This window comes from Arvicola amphibius, chromosome 9 (genome assembly GCF_903992535.2).
Source record: "Arvicola amphibius chromosome 9, mArvAmp1.2, whole genome shotgun sequence".
NCBI lineage: Eukaryota > Metazoa > Chordata > Mammalia > Rodentia > Cricetidae > Arvicola > Arvicola amphibius.
In genome coordinates this window covers 117792633-117812000 of record NC_052055.2, presented here as the reverse complement: position 1 = coordinate 117812000, position 19368 = coordinate 117792633, and the positions used below count along the sequence as shown (strand labels likewise).

The window sequence follows — 19368 nt, the reverse complement described above, 5'->3', positions numbered from 1 at the left end:
AGGCGTGTGCTGTTAGTCAGGAGCAGGCAGCCAGCCCTCCAGCGCCACACTGGCCGTCACTCGCAGGTGCCTAGATGCTCCACTTCTCTCCCCGGAGAGTTGGCGCTGCAGTGGAATCTTCAGGATCTGCTTTCGGCTCATGATGGCAAAATAAGAAACTGAGCTAATGGCTCACATCAATTCCCCATCTCCTCTTTAAAATCAATAAAGGCAGTTTAGGGGAGTGCTTTTTCGTAAGAGGACCCTGGGTATAACAGTTTAGTTGTCTGTAGTAAACAATTCCTTTTTAGTTTGCGTATGTTATGGTCATGTTGTCATTTCAGGAGAGCCAAATGAACTTTTAAGTTCTGTTAAATTAGGATGCAAGCTTCTGAGTGCCAGTATGAAATCAGACATATTTATATGTAACTTCCCAGGCCAGCCTTATGCCCCTACCTGCTCACCTTAATTTCACCAGTGTCAGGGGCTCACAGATTAAGTACCCAGTTTGAGTTGGGATCATGGGCATTTCCTCCTCTTAGTTGGGGATGCCCCCATGGGTGTGTACATGGAGTTGGTGTGTTTCAGTGCTGTTAGCTCTGAGTGACTATGTTGGGACGGAAGGGCCTCTTCACTTCTCAGCCTCCTTTGCTTGTGTGGCATTTTCAGCTCCTTTGTGGTCTTAGAAAGCAGTGCCCATAGAGCCAAGGAGGCTGGGCCAAGCTGCTTCCAAGGCAAACCTCATTCTTTGCGAGAGCCATACATCCTTATGGAGGCTCCATGAGGGGCCCTGTTCAACTGTGCGCGTTAAGTGCTGGGTTCCTGAAAGTAGTTGCTTAAATTAGGAACAAAAGAGCCTTGCTTTTCCATCCACTCTACTGAATATAAAATAGCCTAAGAATATCAGCATTGTAACTTTTAAAGCATATTTCTTCTGTATTTATCTTAAAATGATATAACTGGATTTTATTTTGTTCCTGTTGTAGGTGCTGGAGATCAGAATTTATTTACCTCTATTTATCCAACACTTTCTCAGCAGCTTCCAAGAGAACCAATGGAATGGAGAAGGTATGGTGTCTGTTTGGGCTGGATTCTTTTTGGGGCTCAGGTGCTTGAGTGAGCAAGTGAGACAGTAAACGCCTGTGCTGTGAAATGCAGGCCACAGGATAGAGCAGTGTCCTGACTGATCCTTCTGTCTGAGACGCTTGAGTACTTGGGATACCTGGCCTGTCTAGCCCACTTGTCGTGGATGGGAGCTATTGTTGTTTTAGACATTGGATGACAGTTCTTTGAGTTTAGAGATCTATTCTCTAGAAATGACGACGATTTCTTTCCCCTAACTAATCAGAACCTGAAAAGTGTAGGGTGTTTACAGAGGAAGCTGTATTCTTAGCATCTCCCTGCAGGTAAAAGGTGTGGCCACAGCTGCATCACCAGAGCCTCTCTCCACCTGGGTGCCTTGGTGCCCTAGCCTCTTTTTTTTTCCCCTCTCCACATTCTCACTTTGGATTTTTGCCTGGTCTGGAGCTCACTGTGCAGACCATGTTGGCTTTAGATTTGTGAAGATCCTCCTGCCCTGTCTCCCAGGTGCTGAGATTACAGGTATTTGTCCCCACAACTGTCCTCATACTGTTCTTAAGGATGAGAAACCATAGAGAAAGGCATTGCTTGAGTTAGATCAAAAATAGAAGAGAAGGCAGAGGCAGGTCAAAGCTAGTTAAGTAACTTAGTCCTCTAGTTGCCCTGTTTCTCCCGTGTGTACGTGTGTGTGTGTGTGTGTGTGTGTGTGTGTGTGTGTATGTGGTGGGGGGTGGAGGATGGGAGTGTGTTGCCTAGTGATTTGACCAGACAAAATCATTGATTGGGAAGTTGTCCTGGTAAACTAGGACTTGTGTGGATTTTGACTGGCTAGTCCAGGTGACCTGATTTTAGTTAGAGCATTTTAAGTTTCCCGTGGGTATGCTATTGGTGTGAGTTTGACTCTTATGTGCGTCTTCTTTCCGACTACCTGCTTTGCCCAACTAACATGAAAGATTAATGTGGTCATAGCGGGTGTCTTACCCTGGCTCTCTAGTGCGTGTCTAGTATTTTTGTGATTGAGTATGGTGTTTCATTTAGCCACTAACAACGAAACAAATACACAGTGCTGGAGAGTGCTCTTAGAGAAAAATTATTCAACATTTGAAAAGGTCTGATGCTGTTAAGGAAAGAAAACAGTTGAGCAGATTGACGTTGGGAAGTGGGTGGTTAGTCCCTGAAGAAATGATGTGATCTGTAAAGGATGTCAGGTAAGTACATTACTAAATGCTCCTGAAGACACAAGAAATGTGTTCTTTATTTCTTCCCTTTCCTCGAGCCCCAGTTAGTGAGTGAAAGTAAAGGACTAACTAGCAATTATTCACAGGGACAGGGCTTTTTTTTTTTTTTTTTTTTTTTTTTTTTTTTTTTTTTTTGGTTTTTCGAGACAGGGTTTCTCTGCAGCTTTTTTTGAGCCTGTCCTGGAACTAGCTCTTGTAGACCAGGCTGGCCTCGAACTCACAGAGATCCGTCTGCCTCTGCCTCCCGAGTGCTGGGATTAAAGGCATGCGCCACCACCGCCTGGCTTGGGACAGGGCTTTTAAACAGCTTTATGGGCTGAGATATGTATATGAACAGAAATCTATTTGACTTGTGGTTCTGGAGGCCAGGAATTCTGAGATTGTGGGATGGCTTCTAATGAGAGCCTTTGACTACTTAAGTCTGAGCTTGTTCCTTATGTCATTTCTGAAATGGAGACATTATACATGCTGCTTCATAGAAGGCTGTCTCAGCACCAGGAAAATATGGACTAAGTCTCTACATGGAAGCTTTGAAGGACTCATAAGAGCAGGAGCAGAGGAAGAGGGGACAGCATAGCAGGTGCAGGATGTGGACACAGAGGAAGGGACACGGCATAGCAGGTGCAGGATGTGGACACAGAGGAAGGGACACAGCATAGCAGGTGCAGGATGTGGACACAGGAAGGGACACGGCATAGCAGGTGCAGGATGTGGACACAGAGGAAGGGACACGGCATAGCAGGTGCAGGATGTGGACACAGAGGAAGGGACACAGCATAGCAGGTGCAGGATGTGGACACAGGAAGGGACACAGCATAGCAGGTGCAGGATGTGGACACAGGAAGGGACACAGCATAGCAGGTGCAGGATGTGGACACAGAGGAAGGGACACGGCATAGCAGGTGCAGGATGTGGACACAGGAAGGGACACGGCATAGCAGGTGCAGGATGTGGACACAGGAAGGGACACGGCATAGCAGGTGCAGGATGTGGACACAGGAAGGGGAAGAAAAACAATTGGAGAAGTCGAGAAAGAATGTTAGATCTTGTTTTATCAGAGAAGACTAGTCTGTGACAAGTGACAAAGTGTGGAACCTTGGAATGAAGGAAGAAGCCAGAGCTGGGAAAGTTGGTAGAGGTGCAGACAAGGTACTCTTGCCTCAGAGTCCCTCCTTCTCTGTATAGTGGAAGTAACTTCTGATCACCTCTGTTGATGCCCAGAGGCTCCTTCTGTGTAGATCTCTAGGGTTACATGTCCAGGCATGTGAACCATAGCCACCAAAGTCAGGTACTGTGCTCCTAGGCCTTACGGCAGCCATGTGGAGCCTATTGGATTTGGGTAGAAGTCCTGCCGGAAGCAGCATGTCTCTAGACTGTTAGGAGATGAGAAGCAGTGGCAGCCTCTCTGGGGTAACTGAAGGAGGAATCCCAAGGAAACTTCCGTCTTTGAAGAAAAAGTGCATTTAAGTCAAGTGATGTGTGGATCTCAGAGGATTTTTGAAGTAAAAATGAAGTTCAATAGCAGAATGGAAATAGATTGTAAACTTTGAAGGCAGCAGAACAAATCATGCGGAAAGGAAATTTGGTTAATCTTACAGAAGACAGGCAGTAGAGACCTTGCAGATAGGAAGCCCACAAGTATGAATATAAGTACGATCATGGTTAATACAGTCTTCGTTTGTTAGACAGAGCATCACGGGAAGCAGCTGGGACTTCTTAACATTGTTGATGAGCCGCAGGTGATCTATGGGTCTCTCTGGCTGCTTCCTTGGGTTGAAAGGGAGGCTTGTGCCACTCTTTAATTTGAGCTCAGGAAGCAAAAATCTGTTCTTTTGCAGCAATAATTCAGTAGGTCATAAAAGCATTAGGGCTTTTGAGAGCTAAATAACTTTCTATACTTTAGACACCTGGGACACTTGTCTTCCTTTTTTAGAGTGAGCCTAGGCTAGGTGTCTCTGCAAGAGTGCTGTTCTCACAAGTTTGGGGCAGCCTTGCTCAGGTACCTTATGTTCTTGAATAAAATGAAAGGCCGTCTGAAGAGGGGTCTTTGACGTGAGAGCTGTTTGTAATCACTCATGCAGGGCTTCTGCCCAGTTTTATTCATGAGTAGCATGTTTTTGAGGTCCTAGATATGAATGATCCTGTTTTGTCACAGCCTTACTTCTCCATCTGCGTTGTTCAGTTGTTTTCTCAGTGACTTTAAAAAACTGTTTTAGGTCCTATGGCCGAGCTCCAAAGATGATTCACCTGGAATCCAACTTTGTTCAGTTCAAGGAGGAGCTGCTGCCCAAAGAAGGGAACAAAGCCCTGCTCACCTTCCCCTTCCTCCACATCTACTGGACGGAGTGCTGCGTGAGTACTGGCTGGGGCAGAAAGCCTGTCTGAGAGCAAGAGTGACCTCATGATCTAGTGTGTGGTACTGTGTTCTCTTGGTGTTATGTTGTCCTTGTTCCTCAGACAGGTGGTATTGTCCCTGTGTTCCTGCTTCACCTAACTGTGGCTTTCCTGGGGAATCCCTGAGTATAGCATGGTTCTGACTGTGAGCCCTGGTAGCTGTGGTTTAATCAGCTTGAGCTTGTTCACCATGTGTTGTCATGCCCTTTCTTCCCCACCAGGACTTGCTTCACTTGGTAGGCCCCATTCTTTACTCTGCTTGGCACTGTAGCTTTCACATGTGTTTTGTAATTGCGTATTCACAAGCTCAGATAGGATTCTCTTGCCCATGAACTAAGGAGAAGTTCTGAGGGTTATTTCTTCTGGTCTAAGTAATAAAATAAGCACTTAGCAGTGTGTGAATACAGAAGTCATTTCCTCTGGGATTTCAGCCTGCTCTTGAGGCTGCAGTAGTGTTTTGTAACTTGAATAGGACAGGACCCTGGAGGCCTGTGCCTGGGCTTTGCATGTGCTAGGCCAGTGTGTAACACTGAGATGCATCCTAACCCAAGTACATTACCTTTTTCCTTTTTTTCTGGGATTGTGAGTGGGGCTTCGTTGCATGTGTTTTCATTTTTGTGTGTAGGAATCCTGCTGATTTATATTCATATTGACCTTGGTGACCTCTTTGATTGTGTGCATTAGTTTATTGATAACTTTCTTGGACCCCAGATCATGTGATGTGGGGGGAGAGAGAGAGAGAAAGAGAGGGGGGGGAGGGAGGGAGGGAAAGGAGAGAGAGAGAGAGAGAGAGAGAGAGAGAGAGAGAGAGAGAGAGAGAGAGAGAGAGAGCTCCTTTTACTTTTTCAGTTTTAACTGGTAGAATTGTTTCTCTGTTGAGAGGTCATGGGGACCTCTGCCTCAGCCTGCCCTTCTTAGTGGGATGTCCCTAGCTTCTCTTCGTTGGTAGGACTGGGGCACATGCTTCTGTGAAGGAAACAGCATCTACTCCCATTTTTCTCAAGACTTTACACTAGTTTACACTAGGAATATAAGTTGATTTTCCTAAAGGCCTTTCCCCTCAATTTCCTGTGTATATACAAGAACTTGGAGCTCTAGGCATGTTTCTCCTATCAAAACAGACCCGTAGTCCTGGTATAGGTTGCTCCTGTTCAGCCTGACACTGGAGAATACTCACTGGAGTCCTTGGGACTCTGCTCTCTATTCTCTATTCACACAAGGTTGCTCTGTAACTTCTGGTTTGTGCTGTCTTTATGAGGCTTAAGTACTGATACCATTATTTTTATGTGTTTGTTTTGCCTGCTTGTATGTATGTATGTATGTATGTATGTATGTATGTATGTATGTGTACCACATGCATGTTTGGTGCCCGCAGAGGGCTGAAGAGAGCATTGGGTACCTTGGAATCGAATTAAGGATGGCCGTAAGCTGCCATGTGGGTTCTGGGGAACCAGCTTGGGTCTTCTAGGAGAAAAGCAAATGCTCTTAACCTCTGAGCCATCTCTATAGGCCCTTAATATAATCTTTGAGTCATAAAAATATTGGGAGTTTCCATTTATGGTGTCTTTCTGAGACCATTTATGTTGCATTGGAGCTGCTGGCTGTAAAGTTTGTGGGTGTTCTATTTGTGAGACTGAGGCAGTATCTTCCTGTGAGACCTTCCTTGAAAGCTTCCTGGATTCCATGAAATTGGTCTGTCTCAGCATTTGTTAATTTTGATAGACTATGTTTTGCTTAGAAGTTACACATCTTAGTTAAGTTTTAAATTGTTTCCATTGAATTGCACCAAGTGGTCCATTCTGACCTGGATGCTTGGTCCTTAGTTCTTACTTTGTGTGTCTATGCTTTCTTTCCTTGATTAGTTAGTTTGTCAGAGATCCATAAATTCAATTTTTTACCCTGATTTACTGTTAGTCTGTTTTCTACCCAATTAATTTCTGCTTTCATTTCCATACAGTTTGTTCTTCTATTTATTTTTTTAGTCGAAAATGTATGAATTTTTATTCTTAATTTTTTATTAATAACATGTTTCTTTAACATTACAGACTTTACCTGGTTACCACTTTAAATACATCTTAGTGTCTTATTTTTCAGACATGGTCAGCATTATTCTTGTGGTTGTTATTTTTGTGAGGGGTTGGTACTGGGCTTCTTATGTTACAGGCAAGTGTTACACCCTTGAGCTATCTTCGCCAAACCAACTCTTTTCTGTTTGTATTTATTCTTCTATAGCCAGTTCTCCTCCTCTTCCTCTTCCTCCTCCTCCTCTTCCTTCTTCCTTTTCCTCCTCTTCCACCTCCTCCTCCTCTTCTCTTCTCTTTTCTTCTCTTTTTATTTATTTATTTTTATTAAAAATGTCCATCTCCTCCCCCTCCTCCCACTTCCCTCCCCTCCCCTCCACTCACACCCCCACTCCCTCCCTTTCCAGGCCAAAGAGCAGTTAGGGTTCCCTACACTATGGGAAGTCCAAGGTCCTCCCAACTCCCCCCAGGTCCAGGAAGGTGAGTATCCAAACTGACAAGGCTCCCACAGAGCCCGTCCATGCAGTAGAATCAAAGCCCAGCGCCATTGTCCTTGGCTTCTCAGTCAGCCTCCACCATCAGCCACATTCAAAGAGTCCGGTTTGATCACATGCTCCATCAGTCCCATTCCAACTGGCCTTGGTGATCTCCCATTAGATCTGTCCCACCATCTCAGTGGGTGAACGCACCCCTCGCGGTCCTGACTTCCTTGCTCATGTTCTCCCTCCTTCTGCTCCTCATTAGGACCTTGGGAGCTCAGTCCAGTGCTCCAATGTGGATCTCTGTCTCTATCTCCATCCATCACCAGAAGAAGATTCTATGGTAGTATGCAAGATAATCATCAATGTGGCTGTAGGACAAGGCCAGTTCAGGCACCCTTTCCTCTGCTGCCTAAGGAATAAGCTGGGGACATCTCCTTGGACACCTGGGAACCCCTCTAGAGTCAAGTCTCTTGCCAACCCTAAAATGGCTCCCGTAATTAAGATATATACTTCCCTGCTCCCACATCCACCCCTCTTCCATCCCAACCATCCCATTCCCTCAAGTTCTCCCCATCCTCTCCTTCTCCCTTCTCTCCCCCCATCTCCCCACCTCACCCCCACCCCTGTGCTCCCAACCCCTGCCCGGCAGTTTTATCAATTTCCGATATCCAGGAAGATAACAATATGTTTTTCTTTGGGTTCACCTTCTTATTTAGCTTCTCTAGGATCACGAATTATAGGCTCTATTTCCTTTATTTATGGCTAGAATCCACTTATGAGTGAGTACATACCATATTCCTCTTTTTGGGTCTGGGTTACCTCACTCAGTAAAGTGTTTTCTATTTCTTAAGACAGGGTCTCACTGTGCGATACCCCGGCTGGCCTGAAAGTTGCTGTATAGACTAAGCTGGCAAAGATTAAAGTGTGGGCATCCACACCTAGCTTTTTCTAGGTTGACCTCAGTTTCTAGAAACAGTTAACTTTGCTAATTGGATTGCATTGTGTTCATACTATTCCTTTGTGTCACTTTATTTTCCTCTGTGACTCCGTTTGCAGATTGTGTGGTAAAATGTGGGTCCTAATAGTTGTCTTCGTCCCTGTGTGCAGAGCCCCTTGTGTTGTGGCTTGTGTCCTGGCGGCCTGTCTTTACGTGCTCTAGTGATGGCATGTTTCAGATCCGCTGGCGTCCTCCTGAGATGAGGGTATAGGCAGTGTCAGGCACACTCAGTGTTAGCTGACTCAGAAGCGTGTGTGAGACATGCTTTCTAGGCAGTGTATCCTCCTCAGGAAGGTCAGTGTCAGAAATAAGAGTTGATCTTCCTTTATTTCCTTGGTGACTTTGTATCTTGTCACTTGAGTTTGGTCTGGAAGCTGCAAACTATCTTTCTGCAGGTGGGAATGTGGGTTGAGGATCTAGACATCTAATCTTCTTGTCTAAATGGGCAGCAAATTGGCAGGGCACCATTTCCTAATAGTCTCCCCCTTTTGTATTCTGTGTCCACACCACTGTGGATACTTTGGCTCTGTTGTCTGTTGTCTGCTATGGGGCAATCAAGCTTTTCTTACCTATTGTGTAGTCTGTTCTTTTGAAATAATCCTTTGCTGACACATTTTTTTCTTCTGTATGTCAAGTGTGTAAGATGTATTTTCTGAAAATGGTTATTCTGGTATGCCCTGTTCCACATATTCTTCTCTGTATGCCCAGGGACTTTTCTCTGTTGAGAGGCTGGGTCTTTTGTATAGATCCTCTAGTTCAGCTTGGTTGGGCTGTGATTGTTAAGGCAGTCTATACTATCTGCTGGCCAGACCCCAGTCACTGTGCTGTGGGAAGCCTTGTGCTCTCAGAAGGCCATGGGGAGGGACCCAGGCCATTAGAGACCCACCCAGTGTGGGTCTTCCAACCTTAAAACATGCAGCTGCCTCACCTCATTTTCTGTTTGTACATCTATGGGCACAGTAGTATTAGAAGCTGTTGCCATTTGGATTAGTTTTTACTCAGTGGTAGCTGGAAATGCAGTTCGAGAGACAGGAAGAAGGGAAAGAAAGTGGGGGAGGAGAGGAGACATGGGAGTTTTGATTGAAATTTTCTTGTTTAGTTCATTGATTCAAGAAAAATTTTAATTGTGGTAAGTTTTCTTGAACCTAGGACCTAAAAACAGAAGAGCTTTTTGGTGGGTCAGTAAAATCAGCATGGGTCTATATCAGTATTAAGAGAGCTGAAAATCCAAAGAGCCCTGGAATGAGACAGTGAGGGGAACTGTTAAAGGAGAGGGGAGGGCCTGTAGAGATGGCTCAGCAATTAAGGGCACTGGTTGTCCATCCAGATCCCAGCACCAACAATGTGGCTCATAACTATCTGTAACTTCAGTGCTAGGGGACCTAACACTCTCTTCTGACCTCTGTGAGTACCAGACACATATATAGTGCACAGCCAAACATGCAGGCAAAACACCCATTCAATCACATAAAATAAAAAGAAATAAATTGTATACATTTAAAAGGAGTGTGTGTATTTAAACAGTAGTTGTTTCTAAAAGTGTTAACTCAAAATTTTGAATTGTGGTATCTTTTGTTGTTGTTGAACCCAAGGCATATATGTTAAACAAGGGCTTCACCAAAGCCAGCCCCAGTCCTTGCATCTTGGTTTTAGTTTTCTAAGTGTAAATGGAATTTTAAGTATGGTACATAGGAGCACTAGAGATGAACAACCAACAAGAGGAATTCTGTGCTGTGGCTCCTTGGCTTTGTTGGGGAGGGGTGCTTTATCTGACCACTTGGGTTAGTCCTGGGAGAGAGAAGTGGAACTGAGTTTGAGTTGAGCAGCTTCTGTGAGCTGGAGCAGTTTGAGGGAGCTGAGGTGGTCTTCTCTCTTGGTCTTATGTGGAGAAGTCAAGGGGTGTGAGGTTGGATCAGGACCCTCGAGCTCCTAGGAGGCTCCAGGGCAGCCGTCAGGAGGCTCCTGGCTGACCCATGAATGTGTCAGCCTTATGGGGCTTAGGCCCAGAACCCTGACCAAAGCTCCTTCTCACTCATGGACAGTGTCACTCGGGTGACCTCAGCTCTTCAGCCTGTGTACAGTATCTCATGCCTTTGGGTGCCAGAATGTACTGGGGCCGGGGACAGGTGTGCAACTGAGCGTGGCACTTTAGGCTCAGGCCTCTGGGCTTTTCTCCATTCCAGTTTACCCCCTGGCTGCCCCGATGTTTTAACATTCTGTGACTAGTGCCTTTTTGTTATTGATATCCCATGCATTGGAGAGCTTGCCTTCACAGTGACTTATTTATTTTTAGGATACTGAAGTGTACAAAGCTACGGTAAAAGATGACCTCACCAAGTGGCAGAATGTTCTGAAAGCGCATAGCTCTGTGGACTGGTTAATAGTGGTAGTTGAAAATGATGCCAAGAAGAAAAACAAAACCAACATCCTTCCTCGAACTTCTATTGTGGACAAAATAAGAAATGACTTTTGTAATAAACAGAGTGACAGGTAAGCATGTCTTGCATTTTACCCCTTTTGGTTGATGTCAGTGATAACCATTGACTCAACCAGTCTAGAAAACTACAGAGGGGTGCTGGACACCACCCCCAGCCCCTCCATCCTCTGCAGTTCCTGGCCTAGCAGGTCATCTCTAAGTATGCAGCCTAAGGGGAGAGGCTTCTGGGCTAAGTTGTCCTGGGGAAGATCAGTCCTTGAATAGTGTAGAGTTCCCTAAACAGCTTTTCAACTGTGGGACATACATTTCTCTGTTTATAGTCCACTTGTTAAAAGTTCCTGGAAGGAAGTTGCGGAACACCAGCTTCATCCCTTCGTTACAGTGGCTTACTGCCTATCTGTGCCTGCTCGAACTTCTCTCTCCCTAGCACTGCTGTGCCCAGTTGGTCAGCTGGCTCTGTGCTGACTCGTGTGCTGACAGCCGGGTCTCACAGATGGGCACTGGAGTCTGGACCCTGTCCTAGTGCTACAGGTTGTCTTTTCCATGGTCACTACTTCCAGTGGAGTGTTCCCATGCTGCAAGAACCTGTAAGAGTATAGCCAGCCTGCTTTGGGAACCTGAAGGAGGTGTGCTGGAGACAGGGATGAGCCAGGAAGTACAGGCAGGCTACATGAAGTAAGTGGGAAAGCAGCCTAGGGCAGAGCATTTTCTGTGTGTCTTTAGAACGTTGTCATTCTGTGCAACATTGATGGCTGCTGTTGTCACCTTAATATATTGTGAGTTCTCTACCCCATTATTGCTAGTCAGTACATTATAATGTATTACATTAATAAGCCATATGTTATTTCTAGACACCTCAAGGACTGTTGGGCTCTTATTTGCTTACTGTTATTCTAGACAACATTGTACATGTCTTTCCAGCTCAGATACTGTGAATGTCCTTAACTACTTCCTTAGGATAAACTCCTTAAAGGGAAATTGTGTGGCTGCAGGTTCTGTGCATTCTTCAAGCCTTTGGCAAATACTGCTAAGTCAGATGCTGACTCGGTGATTGTTTGAGATGGTGGTAGCATCAGTGTATGAGGCCGTCCGTGAAGCTCCTCCTCCCATGTTCCCTGTTAGCAGTGGCTCCATTGCTCTGTGCTCTGGGAAACAATGCTGGTCTCCTGATGAGTCTTCATTCCTTGCATTAGTAGCTGTGCTGGGCTCCACCTTTCTGATTAATGCAAGCAGATGACGACCTAGAGACCATGGGAGTTGAAAGGCCTACCAAGGAAGGAGTAAGGGAATGATAGTGTGATGCATCGTGGGGACTGCTGGGTAGGTAGGCAGCTGCGGGCTGCTGAATGAAAGCCTGCCTCATGAGTGGTGTTGTAGATTCCTTCCCTGCAGTGTGGGGAGTATAGGAAACTGTGCTGCTCAACAAGGGTGTTGGCGGTTGCAGCTCCTGTTGACAGGTGACCTCAGGTGGGCTGGCCCTGTCTTCTGCTCTTCCAGGAGGGATCAGTGCCTACTGTGTGGGTGATGGAAGGGCTGACTTTTCTGTGCTGCCTCACCTTCTTTGGTGGTTCCATGGAAGCTGCTGTCCCTGAGGGGATGTGCTGGAATAGAGTTGGTTCGTTTTGCTGTTTGCTAGCAACTTAATAAAATTTTTCTTAAGGAAAACTGTTGATGCCCATTAAGATTTTAAAATTGTTGCTGAGTTTAGGTTTATTTGTATCATGGGCACAGTCTCCTTGCAGTTAAATTGCATCACACCTGTCTGTCATCTGTCTTAATGTTGTCCTTACAGAGTCATGGTGTGGTGGTAGAAGCAGATCTATGGGGAGGACTAGGGCTCGCTGCAGGGGTCTCCCAGGATGTACTTCAGTGGCAAGTGGAGTGGGTTCAGTGTGGAAGAGACAGCAAGTGAAGAAGAGAGTGCTGAGGGAGGAGGAGGGCATGGCATGTTCAGTAACCCAGGCTGGAGTGAGGGGAGCTGAAGCCCGGTGCTGCAGTTGGACTGTGGTTCTCCCATCCTGAGTTGAGGGCATTAGGAGCTGGTAGAGTTTGTGAGGCGTGTGAGAATGAGGGTTGGGAACTGAGGGTGCGATGACTTCTGTGTCACAACCACCCTGCAGGGCCACTCCTCTTCAATCCCACTCTGACTCCATCCCTGCATACGTCCTTGAAACCTCACAATGCTTCCTGCACAGGCAGCAGCTTCCTGTTCTGGCCCCTCCTTGACAGCTCTCACTGATGGGAGAAGAAAAGCAGTAGAAGCTCTGGGGAGTTTGGGAAGGAAGCTCAGCTGAGCCAGTGTGTTGTCCCAAGGTTTTCCCAGCCTGCCCTTCATGTCTTTGCAGGTGTGTTGTGCTCTCTGACCCCTTGAAAGACTCTTCTCGAACTCAGGAATCCTGGAATGCCTTCCTGACCAAACTCAGGACGCTGCTGCTCATGTCTTTTACCAAAAACCTTGGCAAGTTTGAGGATGACATGCGGACCTTGAGGGAGAAGAGAACAGAGCCAGGCTGGAGCTTCTGTGAATACTTCATGGTTCAGGTACTGGCCTCTCCTGACGGCGTGAGGCAGCTCTCAGGCTAGTTCCTGCTGGCTTTCAGAGCCAGCTATGGAGCCCAGAGTGGTGTTTCCATTGTAAGCAGATGACCATGAGTTGTGTAGGTCTCCTGCTGCCTCACAGCTCAACACTGCCCCACCTCATTGAACTCATCTTTGTTTTGTTTGGACACATGGGCTTCTAAAGTCTGCCGTGAGTTAGGCAGAGGCGCCCAGCATTGGAGAATGACTGATATGGGTGTGCTGGTTCACTGTTGTCCAGACACTGGGGTTTAGGGTGTTTTCTGGGAGCATCCCTAGCTCCAGGCTCCAGTAAAGGATTGTGTTAAGCCAGTTCTTTACTGGAATTCACCAAATTATTTTGGCTTTTGAATTGTTGTTGGCAATCAACTTTTTGTTTTCGAAGGGGAAAATTCTTGGGTTCCATGTGATGTAGAGCTGTAGTACTGCAGGCACAGGACTCTTGCTCTTAGGATTCTCTGCTTTCCCCATCTTTTGACTGGGAAAGCATAAGCATCATGTTTAGATATCAGCCATGCATTCATTGCTGAAGAAATGGCATATTTTGAATAAATAGAAGACCCATCCTGATTATAAATTGGATTTTCTTATTCTGAAGCATCTAAGGTTATTAGGAAGGTGCTTATCATTTTATATATATATATATGTGTGTGTGTGTGTGTGATATATATGTATATATATACATATACATATATATATGTGTGTGTGTGTGTGTGTGTGTGTGTATATATATATATATATATAAAATTTATTTATTGGTTTTTCAAGGCAGGGTTTCTCTGTGTTGCTTTGGAGCCTGTCCTGGAACTCACTTTGTAGGCCAGACTGGCCTTGAACTCACAGAGATCCACCTGCTTCTCTTCCCAAGTGCTGGGATTCAAGGCGTGGGACACCACCATCCAGCTCTATATGATTGTAGACACCTTTCTAATGGTTCTGTCTCCTCACTTTTGAAGCTTATTAAGATTAGTCTAGGAATTTCAGACAAGGAAGGGGAATGACTAGATGAAGACAAATTGCTTGAATTGGGATAGAGGTCAGTTTGAACCATACATGATGGGATGGGTGGGTGGATAGGTACATGGGTGGATGGACTGGGTAGGCAAGTGGATGGATGGTGGGAGATGGATATACAGATGCATAGGTGTGTGGATAGATAGATGAAAGAATGGGTAGAAGAGTGGGTGGACTGATGGATGAAGATACAGGGGCTGGGGAGATGGCTCAGCAGTTAAGCACACTAGCTGCAGAGGATCTGGGTTTGATTTTCAGCGTCAGCATGGCAGCTCACAACTGTTTATAAGTCCACCTCCAAGGGGTAACTGACACCTACACCTCCTTCTGGCCTCCTTGGTCATTGTACACACATGGTACACAGACATACATGTAAGCAAAACATCCATATACATATAAGAGTTAAGTGCATGAATGGATTTCATGAAATTCAAGTCAGAGCTGTGTAGTTAAAGTTTAGTACAAACAGTGATTTCAGAATTTGAGAATGGTACTGCAGTTACATGAGGTGTCAGTGTGGCGGGAAACTGACGAAGAATTCTATACAAACCATTGTTTTCTTGGCAACATTTTTATAAGTCTAAAAGTAAGAAAACAACCATGGAGGGAATGAGGAACGAGCCCAACCTATGCCATTGTGAAAGAAACCTGCACAGGACTTTGCTGCATGCTGCTGCCTAGACAAGCTTCCTGGAGTAGCCTGTTTCACACACAGGCCATGAAGGGGATGGCCAAGCTGTGTAGTAGTGACAGATCTGCAGCTTGAGGGGATGAAAAGGTTATGGATGTTGCTTATACATAAGTGTGGATGTACTTTACACTGCTGTATAGGTAAGATGGTGCAGGCCAGCCAGGCATGTGATCCTAGGTATTAGAGAGGCTGGAGGCAGGAAGATCACACATTTGAAGCTAACCTGGGCCAAATAGTGAAAACCTATCTTGAAAGAAAAATCTAGTATCTCAATTGAAAAAGATTAATTTCTTGTTCAGCCTGCAAAACACTTGATAAAAAAAAAAAAAGAAAGGAAGGAAAGGAAGGGAAGGAAAGGAGAAGTCAGGAGAATCCTGCAGTGTCTGTGAGACACTGTCTAGCAGTGTTTTCAGAGACAGCAAGACACAGAACTGGAGGGGTCCTCGGCTTCAAAGGTCAAGCTAGCTGCTTTCCTGCAGCTCCCCTCTGGGTTACAGGTAACAACTGAATGCACAACCTCGTTACTGTGCCAGGTGTGTGTTGGATTTGCAGGCAGGAATTTGATCCTCATACAGAGGGAACAACTCCACTATCCAGGTAAGGAACCAGATGAGGAACCCGAGGCCAGGCTTCTGGTCAGCCCAGCTGCAGCTGGAAGGGCTGATGAGGCTGGAGTCTGGGTCTGAAGTGGGCTGTGGGTTCCATCTGTGTTCCCGATCCCTTTCCATTGAGTGCCGTGTGGTGCTCCAGGCTGTAAGAACAGTGATTGCGGCTACATGGAGTGGATCTGAGTGTTTTAATGTGGATTTACACAGATGTGTTTGACCCTCTGACTTTTCCTTTACACGAAGGCAAATTACAGTAATTACAGTGATGGAAATCGGGGTCAGGGTGGGGGAAAGGAACTTGGCCCCTGGCCATCCCTGTTCGTTGTTTCGTTCAACAAATACTAAGCAGCTGTTTGTGCTGCACACACCAGTGCCAGGGTGATGTCCACTTATCACTTTCATGAATTTACTGTAAGCTGGTCAGAGTGGAGAAGGACGGCACCAGGGGTCAGAAGTGCTAGGGCCTCAAGCAAAAGTCTGAACAAGGGACACAAACATCCTGGGAGAGGCCAAAAAATAAGCTGTGTGGAGATTAGTAGGAAGCTCAAGAGAAGAGGCAGCTGTGGACCTGGAAGAGCGAGAGGCTGGGTTATGATGTAACTCTGGTAATGGGTACCACTGTGACCAGCTATGTCTAGTGCTGCTGGAAGGCTAGACCTGCCTTGGCTTTTCCTTCTCCCTTGTGTTCTCCATCCTCCTATGTGAGTGAGGACTGATGTGCTTTGTGATCACTGGCTGAGCCTCTTTCCTAGAAAGCACTGTTGCTCTCCATGGCTGATGTGGCTTCAAGAGCTGACTGGTGTTTTTGGTGACAGGAGGAGCTTGCCTTTGTCTTTGAGATGCTGCAGCAGTTTGAAGATGCCCTGGTACAGTACGACGAGCTGGATGCCCTGTTCTCGCAGTATGTGGTCAACTTTGGGGCTGGGGGTGAGTAGATGCTTCAACCACTAAGCCATTGCTCAGCAGTTCCCCTACTTTTCATTCAGCTAGTCTGTTTGTCCTGTAATTAATCATTTGTTGTTATTTATGCAAATTATAAGGGGTATTCTCATTCCTGTTGGAAATAAAATAGATAATTAAGTGGAATTACTCGTCACTTTTTGAGGAATCTCAAGCAGTAAAAGCACTTACAAAGCTACTTTCAGGTTACATATTTCTAAAGAGAGTAGATGTCCTCTGTCTGCGGCCCTCAGCGTTCCTTCTGTGAGCTTTACTATGACACTATCCCAGGAGCACCATTGGTCTGTCAAACATTTAAGTATTTCTAAATTCTTTTAAAATTACAAAATTACTACAATGAAGACACATACAAAGAAAGCAGTTGAAAGCCGGGGAGAAAGTCAGTAGGTAAAGAGCTTGCACTGTTTTGTATACACACTCAGTGAAGCACAAGGACTTGACTTCGAATCCCCACAACTCATCTGAAAGCTGGGTGTGCTGGTGTGTGCTTGCTGTCCGATGGCAGGGGCTCACTGGTCAGCCACTCCACCATTCAGCAAGCTTGGGGTTCAGGGGGAGACCCTGCCCTAAAAAATGAGAGAGCGATTGAAGATATCCAACACTGATCTTTGGCCTCCACGTGCACATATGTGTATACATACAAACAGGTATACACATATACACACAAATAAAAGAACTGGCTTGGGGGGTGGTGGTGCACGCCTTTAATTCCAGTGCTTGGGAGGCAGAGGCAGGCAGGTCTGAGTTTGAGGCCAGCCAGGGCTACACAGAAAAGCCCTGTCTTGCAAAAAACAAGTGATCAAAAAAATTGATAATAGTAATAAATAAAATAAGTCATCCTGTTTTCATTGTTTATTTAGATAGAAACAGTAACATATATTGAGACTCTTAGAAAAAATTCTTTTAAAATTTACTCATATGTGCGTATATGCCTCTGTGTATATGCACATGCACATGCAGGTACCTAAGAAAGCCAGAAAAAGGCATTGGATCCCCTGAAGCTAGAGTTACAGTACTTGTAAGCTAACCTGATATGGGTGCTGGGAACTGCACTCTGGTCCTCTGCAAGAACAGCAAGCACTCTTAACCACTGAGCTATCTCTTCAGTCCCTTGTTGAGACATTTTTCTCTTTCTTTCTTGTTTGCACTGTCATGGCATCTCTCCAAAGACCCAGTCAAATGCCCAGCTGTTTTGTTAAAGGATGCACAGTATTTGAGCTGTCTCCTATGCTTAGGTGCAGATGTCCCCTGGTGCTAGAACTTTGGGTTGTTTTCTCCTTGCCCTCCCAATCCCCAGGCTAAACTAGACATGTTTTTAAGAACCTTGTCATTGTGTCTGAAGGAAGCAATGATGTCTAGGGACTGTAGCAACCTGAGGAATGATGAAGTACTAGGACAGTCAGCTTACCTGGGCCTGTCCTAGTTCTGAGATGGGTCTCAAAGTGTCGCTAATTGACCCCTAGTCCAGACCAATCCTTACATAATAGGATGCCTTACTCTGCTAATATCTAGATACCAATCTATAACTAAAGTAAAACATTTGCTAATTAAACTAGAGGAACTGTTTCTCACATTTACTTTTTTTTTTTTTTTTTTTTTGAGACAGGGTTTCTCTGTGGCTTTGGAACTTCTCACAATTTCTTTGTTTTTTTCTCAATTAAAAAAAAAAACCTGTGAGCTGGGCAGTGGTGGCACATGCCTTTAATCCCAGTACTCAGGAGGCAGAGGCATGTGGAGCTCTGTGAGTTCAAAGCCAGCCTGGTCTACAGAATGAGTTCTAGGACAGGCTCCAAAGCTACACAGAGAAATCTTGCCCTGCAAAATCTTAATTAATTAAGTAATGTGGGACAATTTAAAATCTAAAAATAAGCCCAGGCCAAGTTTTGTAGCTGAATGAAAGGATTGCTTCATCATGGACTTCTGGAGGGCCACCTGGCACCAGGCATGGCTCTGGATGCAGTTAGGAGCAGTGCAGAATCCTGCTCTCATAGGGCGGCCTTTTGAACATGAATGAGATCAGCTCCATTTGCAGCAGGAGTAATCATGGACATGGAAGGGATTTGAGAAAAGGGATGTCTGAGACCACCCCTCTTGGGAAGTGTCATTTGCCCAGAGGCCTAAATAGAACATGACAGTGACCATAAATTCTGACAAAGCGAACTGCCTGTGTGGTATCACCAGGCTTGATGCAGCAGATCCACTTAGGTGATCACAGTGGTTGTGGTCAGGGAGGCTACAAGCTGGGTTGACACATCAGCTGTTGAATAATGTCAGTTACAAGGTTGAGCATGGAGTGGCTGTGAGGTTAAATCATACAGATGAAATGAGTTATTATAGATTCTTTTTTATGTAATGATTTATTTGTATTTTATGTACATTGGTGTTTTGCCTGCATGTATGTCTGTGTGAGGGTGTTGGATCCTCTGGAACTGGAGTTATCGACAGGTGTGAGCTGCCGTGCAGGTGCTGGGATTTGAACCTGGGTCCTCTAGAAGAGCAGCAATTTCTCTTAACCATGGAGCCATCTCTCCAGCACCATGGATTTTTGTTTTAATATCATATTTAGTATCAAGGCTATAATTTAGACTTGGGGACCTTGCTGGGAAGCTGACAGGAATTGCCTTTCCTCTGGTCACTGCACCTTCTTCCCTGTCCTTCATCCTGTCCTCCAATACCTCCCCTGGGGGAGCTGGTAGGAGGAGCTATGAAGTGAGTGAGGTAAGGCAGCCCAGTGCCTTCTCACTGGGCTTACTGACATGGAGAGTAGATGCCCCCAGCTCTACAGCTTGTGAACATCAAGGTGACAGGACCTCTTGGGCATGGTAGGATGCTATGTACTCTGTTCAACCACCAATGCCGTGATCCAAATGTGTGTACTTACGGGAGCCAC

General features: G+C 45.6%; 1 protein-coding gene across 1 annotated transcript in view; it reads left to right on the top strand.

Moving 5' to 3' along the window:
• The window catches only part of Trappc10 (trafficking protein particle complex subunit 10), a 68199-nt gene that overhangs the window by 15230 nt on the left and 33601 nt on the right, over window positions 1-19368 (top strand). Inside the window, exons 2-6 of the mRNA XM_038341658.2 lie at window positions 966-1047; window positions 4514-4649; window positions 10485-10681; window positions 12974-13169; window positions 16334-16445. Of these exons, the coding sequence (XP_038197586.1) occupies window positions 966-1047; window positions 4514-4649; window positions 10485-10681; window positions 12974-13169; window positions 16334-16445 (723 nt within the window). The remainder of the gene's footprint in view (window positions 1-965; window positions 1048-4513; window positions 4650-10484; window positions 10682-12973; window positions 13170-16333; window positions 16446-19368) is intronic.